The following is a 7604-nucleotide window of genomic DNA, read 5'->3' as shown; positions in this document are numbered from 1 at the left end:
GCAGGTCCAGCAGTGCCAGGCAGGGAGCACCAGGCGGGCAGCGCCAGGGCAAGAGCGCCAGAGCCAGCAGGGCCAGCATGGCCACTAAGCCGAAGAGTGCGCCTGCCCCGTACACGTGGGCCTCCCAGGCCAGCCCCCAGCAAGCCCGGGCCTCTGCCCAGTCAGCCTCCAGGTTCAGGAAGAAGAGGGGCCGCGGGGAGGAAGGAGGTTGCACTTCTCGATCTGGCAGCTCGCCCACATCCATGCTACAAGTCTCTAGCCCACACTCTGGCTGCACTGAAGGGTTTCCAAGGCTGGATCCAGAGGGGGCATCTGAGCCAGAGGTGGGGATGGTGAGGTCTGCAGGCAAAGAATATTTGCTGAGTTAATGGTGCTGTCTTTCCCCACACGGCTAGCCCTCAGCCAGTAGCCAGTGAGAGTCCATCAAATCACCCAGGATGCACCTGTCCTACTTAGAAGACTCCCCACCTCTTGGCCTTTCGCTTCCGTCTCCCACACTCCAATCCTTCAGGCCAAAGCTTCAGTTCATACCCTCCCTTCCCTCCTTACTTCATTTCCATCCATCACTCCATGACTCCACTGGAAAAGGTTTTCTTCAGAAGTCACAGAACTTTATAACTGGAACGAACTGTGGACCGCCCCCCCATCCTATCCAATCCCCGCACCAGAAAGGAAGTTTTACAAGAACAAGGATTATTGTTCCCTTTGTTCACATCTGAATCTCCATGCTTAAAAGGTTTTGTGGCATATAGTTGACACTGAGCAGATACTCATTGAATAAATGAATCTGATTTGCCAAATTAAGATACTGAGGCTTTGCAGAGAGGCAAAGTGACTTGTCCAAGGTCAGGAATCAGCAGAGTGCAGCTACAATCCAAATCCAAGCACCAATCAGAGCCTCCTTTTCACTCAAAAATGTCTTTATAATATTAGTCTGCTTATTTCCTGTTCTGCACCCCTGACTGCTAACTGCCACTTTGCTGCTAAGAGATGCTTCTCTTGACCTTTTGAACTTCTCCAACCTTGTCCCTGTTTTAAGGAACATACTTGCCTTGCACATATACACAAACACTCCCCTTCCTACAAGCTACATCCCAATCCTCAGCTTACCCCTGGCTGTGGCCCCCATACTGATTCAACAATAAGGCAAGTCTAAAACTCTCAATGCAGATGTCCCTTTGATCTCCCACACATTTTACAGAAGGTGACATTGAGACTCACCTGAGTCTCAGAGGCTGCTCTTGAACTCCCAGAAAGGAATAATCGGGGAGATCATAGGACAATAAATGTCATCTGAGTGTGTGAGGTCCTCAAGTGCTCTTGGGTTTACTAACTCAGGTCTCCAGCCCCTTCCTGTGTGCTAACATCTTCCCACATCTCTTGGGGAAAGGAAACTCTACAAAACAGTGAGGGATGGAGTAAGAAACCTGGTTCTACTCTCCTGAAGCTAGAGAGGAGTTCAAAAGAGAGCCAGGAATTCTGTCTATGGCTGGACGATGGGGAAATGTTGAAAACTGACTTCTTCCTACCCTCCTCTCACAGGCTCAACAGGAATGCAGCCTCAAGCCAAGGTGGAGAAAGAAAGGGTGGTAGAGAAAGATGGGGAGACCCTGGTAGGGATGGGGAAGAGGAGAGACAGATGTAGAATGGAGAGGGAGGTCTCCTAATGATCACACACCTGCCCCAACAGCTGGCTGTTTCCCAGCCATATTCAGCTGGACAACACATGAAGACCCCAGGAACATTCCTACCCAGGCAGTGCCAGCTCATGCGAGGGACAGGCAAAAACACAGCAGATCTGACAACAAGAAAAAGGAGTGAGAAGCCAGAAGGCAGCACTGGAGAGAGGGGAGGGGAAATGGAATTGGGCAACCGGGGAGGACTGAGAAAGAGCAACCAGAAAATTAAATCTGCATTGCTCCTTGCCAATTGCAAACAGCAGCTTGCACTCTGGTTTCCATTCCATCATATTCTCAAATCTGAACTAGACAAGAGTGCCCACTGCACAGGACAGGTGTAGGATAAATATGAAGATGTGCATAAACTCTTTGCAGTGCCTGGTGCATAATGGTCATTCAGTGTAAGATTGTGGTCAGTAACCTCATTGGCTAGTGATCATCACTGATCATCAGTTTGTGTTTGTATGAATGTGAGCAATTCTGGCCTCAGACTAGTCCTTGATTTAACCACCAAAGACTGCCATCTGGGTGAGAACCCTTTAGCATGTTCTAAGCTTGCTTAGATACTCTTGTGACTGCTTCACAACAATCAATCAAATGAGTGAACAACATATTTTGCGAATTCTGAAGAGGACCATGCTGATGATATAAATACCCCTGAACAGCCATGAAGAGAGCACCCATCAGTTAAATGAGAAGACATTTATCTACAAACAAATCAGGACATCAGCTAGCACTGGCAGAATCAAATAAACACAATCCCTGACCCTTCACCCTCTGATCCTTGCTTCTGCAAAGTAACTAAGTTAGATTGGTCTTTCTTTCACCTTTGGGCTTTGCAGAGAGGCAGAGAGGTTCCGCCTAGAAGCCCACAGTGAGGATCAGCCTGTCACTTGTTCTCCTTGTCCCCTGCACAAACAAGCATAGCTCTAGCTCCACTCCACTCTCCTCCATCTTTACCTCTCATCCACAGAAAACCTCATCTCTCATCTCTGTCCCCAAGCACTATGGCAACCAGGGCAAATTGCAACATTCATAAGAATTCAGAAAAGGAATAGAAGCCAGAAAACAGGCAAAGTATAGGTGCAGCCCATGTGTCAGAGAAGGATTCTGAATTAGGGAGCACTGTTCCCAGAGGTCATAGTGTACCCAGAGGGCCTGCATGGGCCCAGTGTGAGTGGGGATGTGGAAAGAAGCCTGGCTTCTGCCTTAAAAGGGGCCACTTGACCTCCTTTCCCTTCTCCGAATTTATGATTTCCCCAGAAGGATCCTTCAGTTTCCCCTTCAATCTGCCCCTCCCTGGATCCCTCTGCTGAGCAGTCCACCTCTTCAGGGAGGTCCCATTTTGGCCTTGTGGCCCCATTTGACCTCAGGGGTAAAGGAGGAGACGGGATATCAATGTAATTAGTGAGACTGGAGCCGACTGGAAAGGGGCAGAGGAAGGGGACATCTCACTCATGGCAAAGCCAGGCCTGATTATCCCCCGAGCTGCCCACATCAAAGGGCTGGGGAATGGATTCGGGAAGCTGCAGCCCTTTGGTGCCTGGCTCCATCCCTTCCCCCACTCCCACTTCCAGGATCCCAGAGCACTGATATTCTCTGCGACAGTGACACTCAACATATTTAACGACTAGGTAGCACAGGCACCAGACAGTCAGAACAGAGGCCCACCAGGGTGCCCAGGGAGTGGAGGAGAGCACTTACAGGGCCTCAGGACAGAGTGGCCTGAGAGTCTTTCCATGTGTTACGGCTTGTACAACTTTTGGAGGGCTTAGGGTCCAAATACAAGCTCTGTTCAGAGTGAAAGGGACCTATGATCAGGAGGACCTAGACACCCAAAGTTAATGGCAACTAGGCAAGAAAGACCCTAGGAGAGACACAGAAATCATTTACCATACACATACACACACATACACACACCAGTGTGAGCAAGGCCCATTGGCTTTATCTCCAGGAGGCTTGTAGCCCTTCTGGGTTTATCCAGGAGGAGCAGCCAGGAAGAGGCTGGGCTTCTGCAGCCACCAGTTGTGTGTTGGGGGGCTGCCAGCCTGCTGCCCCTGATACTATCCAGACTCATTAAACCTGCCTGGCCAGCGCTGTCCCCCTGGCAACAGACTGCCAGCCAGCATCCTTCCCTGGAGGCACAGAACTGCCCTCCACCCACAGTGGATCCTTCCACTGCCACACACTGGCTGGACATGGGAAGTGCTCGGGAGCACAGTGACAGTGGTTGCAGCCAGCAGGTGGGATGTGGTGCCAGGTTTGGGGCTAGAAGAAGGTAGAGAACCAGGGGTTTCCATGGCTGAGCCCAATATGAGGGAATTAAGGGGCTTTGCAGCCACAGCAAATGGTTTGAAAAGCAAAGCTAAGCTTTGAAGTCGCTCTCCATGGCTCTGGTGGCCTCATCTGCCAGACACTGTCCCCAAGCACCTATGCCCTCTGTCTGGTATTATACATTGTTTATGTGTTATCCCACTATCACCTGTGGCCAAAGCCCCGATGGCTGTGAAGTAGGGTCTGGAAGTATATTTGGGAAGCAGTCAGAGAGAAGAGCCAGGTTAACAGCCACTACTTTAAATGTATGTCTACTTTGTGACCAACATCATCAGGCAAAGAGTTTTTGTTACCTAGAAACATCAGAGTACCTCTTCAAAATGAATACTATCATTATATCCTATATAAAGGAGAGAATTTAAACTTACAGACATTAAGTAACCTGCTTAAGGTCACCCAGCTTGTAAGGAAGCAAAGGGATTCAAAGCCAGGTCTCAAGATGCCACCCACTTGTGTAGAAGCTTGATGTGAAAGACTCCCTTAAACAAAACTGGCATCTCTTTGCCTGTGGCCTCCTCCTCAATGTCCTCCCAATGAGGGACCCGGCTCCACCCATATCTGACAGTGTGTCATGTCAGATAAGAAGGTGGAGAAGAGTCGAAAGATTGGGCTAGCATGGGGGTGGTGGAGAGGTAGGCCAGGCCATCCACAGTGGAGGATGGTGGGAGTCCCGCTCCACCTGTCTCCAAGCTGCTCCGCCTGCAACTGCAAACCTCTCGGAGGACCATTTCGGAATTCCGTGTGGGGCCTTCCTCTGAAACACTTGTTCCCAGACCATTGATGTATATTCTCCACAGTGATGGTGAATACAAAGGTGATTCTGGTTATAAGGGCAGTGAAATAAAAGGGTCTCAGAACACCGATAAGTGACTGATGTGGAGCAAGTGCTCAAAACGCAGTTGTCAGTTTCAACTGAGTTGACACTTACCATGCTGCATTGCTGTCCCAGCTGAGACAGTGCTTAGGAAGGCAGCCAGGTCCAGTAGGCTTGGGCTTGAGAGTTTCCTCTCCAGAGAAGGTAGGGACGGGGACAGAGTGGTGCCAAAGAACCCTGCAAAGGAGCATATGGAGCTTGAGTGCCACCCTACCATCTAGCCCTGGCTTCTAGGACTTTGGAGAAAATTCTGTACTTCCCAGAGCTTGTACTGAGGAAGCGTACCCCATCCCCTAAGCTCAGGCTCCCTTGCACCTTTTGCTAAACTACAGGACAAGAGTCAATGCTGCAGAGAGGATATTTCCCCTAGGGCCTGGAGAAGCAGTGCAGGCCTCCCCACACACACACCCCAGCTGAGAAAGGGCGTGCTGGTTGGCTCCCTAGCACAGCACCTGGCATGCAGACAGCCCCACAAATGTTTGCTGAAATGAACACTCACCTGGAGATTCTGACACTCTGGAGGCAGAGTTTGGGGATGTTGTTATGCCTGGGGGGCTCAGGCCTGAGAAGTTCCGGAGTGGGGACAGTGTAGTGCCAAAGAACCCTGTAAAAGGAGTCCAGGCTGAACCTGTCTCCTATGCACCAGGGATGCCCAGAAGGGCTGTCTTTCAATGGGGTGGGTACTCACCAAAGGGTCCCAGACGCCCAGCAATCTCTGCCAGGCTGGCCCGCAGGCTAGGCAGGAGGGGCAGTGTTCGATGCCCCAGTGTGGGGGCTGCACCTGCTCTCAATGCCACATCGAACTTCAGCTCCAGCTCGCTGTGGTGGGATCTGGGAACACTGGATGGTGGAGCTGTCGCTGTCAGAGCAGTGGCCCAGGTCATAGGGCCCATCCTAGGCTGATATGGAGTAGTTGGCCGGTGAGTGGGCCCAGAGAGGAAGGATGCGGACTCAGGAGACAGGGAGGAGGCCCAGGGCATTGCACTGCCTTCAGCAGAGCCCCACTCTGGAGGAGAGTTCCCAGGGGGACCCACCAGCAGTTCCCAAAGAGGATCATTCCTCAGCCCACTGGCCACCTCTTCCCCTGGCTCCTGGCCTGGACCAGGAGAAAGAGCCTGGGTCTCTGTGACAGGGTTTCCCCAGACAGCAGCAGGTCCTCGAAGATGCAATTTGAAGTTTAGTCCCAGGTTGAGAGATAGCATGGAGGCCTCGCTCTGAGGTGGTGGGGTCAAAGTGGTAAGGGCCCCTGGGATAGAGGAGGCAGGCTGGGGTCCTACAGGAACAGCACACAGGACCCAGCAGAACAGCCCCAGCCCCAGGCAGCCACGCCCTGCCATGGCCACACCTGGCCTCACAGCCAGAGTGGGCAAGAGGCTCCGTTGTTCAGCACCTTTTGAGCTCCAAGGACCTGGAGGGAAGAGAGGCCTTGTGAACCCTGGCTGCCACCACTCTCTTCCCTTCCCGAGGGTCCCATGTGATGCCCCAGATGAGGCTTCTGATCACAGAGAAGCAGGGGGTGGGGGCAGGATGCAAAATCTTCTGCCCAGGAGAGACAGGATGGCTTCTTTCGCCAGCTCCTTCCTGTACCCTTTGGCCCAGCACAAATCTCTCCCCTGTGGTTCTCCCCGTGCCACCCCACTCCTGCACACGGGGAACCAGAGCATAACGCAACCAGAGACCCAAGACCTGGCACCCTTAATCACAGAAGAGAGGACGGACTTGGGCTCCCAGATGCAGATTCTCTTCTTCCCTTCCCCCTTTCTTCCCAGCCTCCCTTCCTTACTCAGATACCGGTGGAGGCCTATGGTGCCAAGCATCCTTCTGGGGATACAGCTGTGCTCAAGCAAATCCTCCTGGATGAGTCAAGCCCCCCACTTCTGGCCCCATCTGAGATACCACTGAAGACCCCCAGAGAGGCAAAGCATAGGCCTGAGCGATCGGCAGAGCCAGAGACTGTCAGGGCTCTGCCTAGAACATCAGGGTCTCTCTCCCCTCAAGCTTTCCCCTAATCCTTGGGGCCGGGTCTGCTCCCCTCCTAGGGACCCTACAAGTATTTGGGGGAGGGGCAGTTTAGCCATTTCTGGTCTGCAGTGGGAGAAGGCCAGACGGGCAAGCTGGGCCGCCCCACAGGCGGGAGACTGCAGTGAGTCCCACCCCTCCCCAGAGCTCTCCCCTCCGTGCGCAGACATCTGGTGGGGGAAGGGAGGGTGAGCCGGGGACACACGTGCACCTGGTACCTTTACATCACACACACATCCACACCTAGCATCCCTGACACACCCACTCACCCTTCACACACCCCTGCACACACATACACTCCATCCTGCTGAGCCCCCTCCCTTCTACATGGGTTCAGACCAAATCTCTGGGCGCTCCCACCTCCTCTCCCTCTCTCCCCCACTCTCCGCCCCGCACACATGCACACTGTCAGGCACACACCACACAACGACAGCCCCCCATCCCTACACGCCCACCCCTGGCAGGCACACGTGCACGCTCATGTGTACACACACACACACACACACACGCACACGCGCACTCCTATCTGGACCGGCCGACCTGCTCCTCTCGCTCCCTCCCTCACGCGGGGCTTCTCGGCCAAGTCCCCCGAGAAGGGGCGGTCGCGGTGGCCCCCAGCCCGGCAGCGCTCCTCGGAGTCTCGCCCTTCCTCTCGATCGAGCCCGGTCCGGAGATTCGGACCCCGCTCCCTGCAGTCC

General features: G+C 53.4%; 1 protein-coding gene across 1 annotated transcript in view; it reads right to left on the bottom strand.

The window, feature by feature from the left end:
* Positions 1–7604, bottom strand: part of Prrt4 (proline rich transmembrane protein 4) — an 11019-nt gene that overhangs the window by 2914 nt on the left and 501 nt on the right. Inside the window, exons 2-5 of the mRNA XM_033756005.1 lie at positions 5576–6295; positions 5387–5491; positions 4942–5064; positions 3–339 (exon numbers count right to left, since the gene is read on the bottom strand). Coding sequence (XP_033611896.1) covers positions 3–339; positions 4942–5064; positions 5387–5491; positions 5576–6295 — 1285 coding nt within the window. The remainder of the gene's footprint in view (positions 1–2; positions 340–4941; positions 5065–5386; positions 5492–5575; positions 6296–7604) is intronic.

This window comes from Fukomys damarensis, unplaced genomic scaffold, assembly GCF_012274545.1.
Source record: "Fukomys damarensis isolate Sample0158 unplaced genomic scaffold, DMR_v1.0_HiC HiC_scaffold_4, whole genome shotgun sequence".
NCBI classification, from domain to species: Eukaryota; Metazoa; Chordata; class Mammalia; order Rodentia; family Bathyergidae; genus Fukomys; species Fukomys damarensis.
Note: the sequence above shows the minus strand (reverse complement) of the source record. Positions and strands in the feature narration are given on the sequence as shown.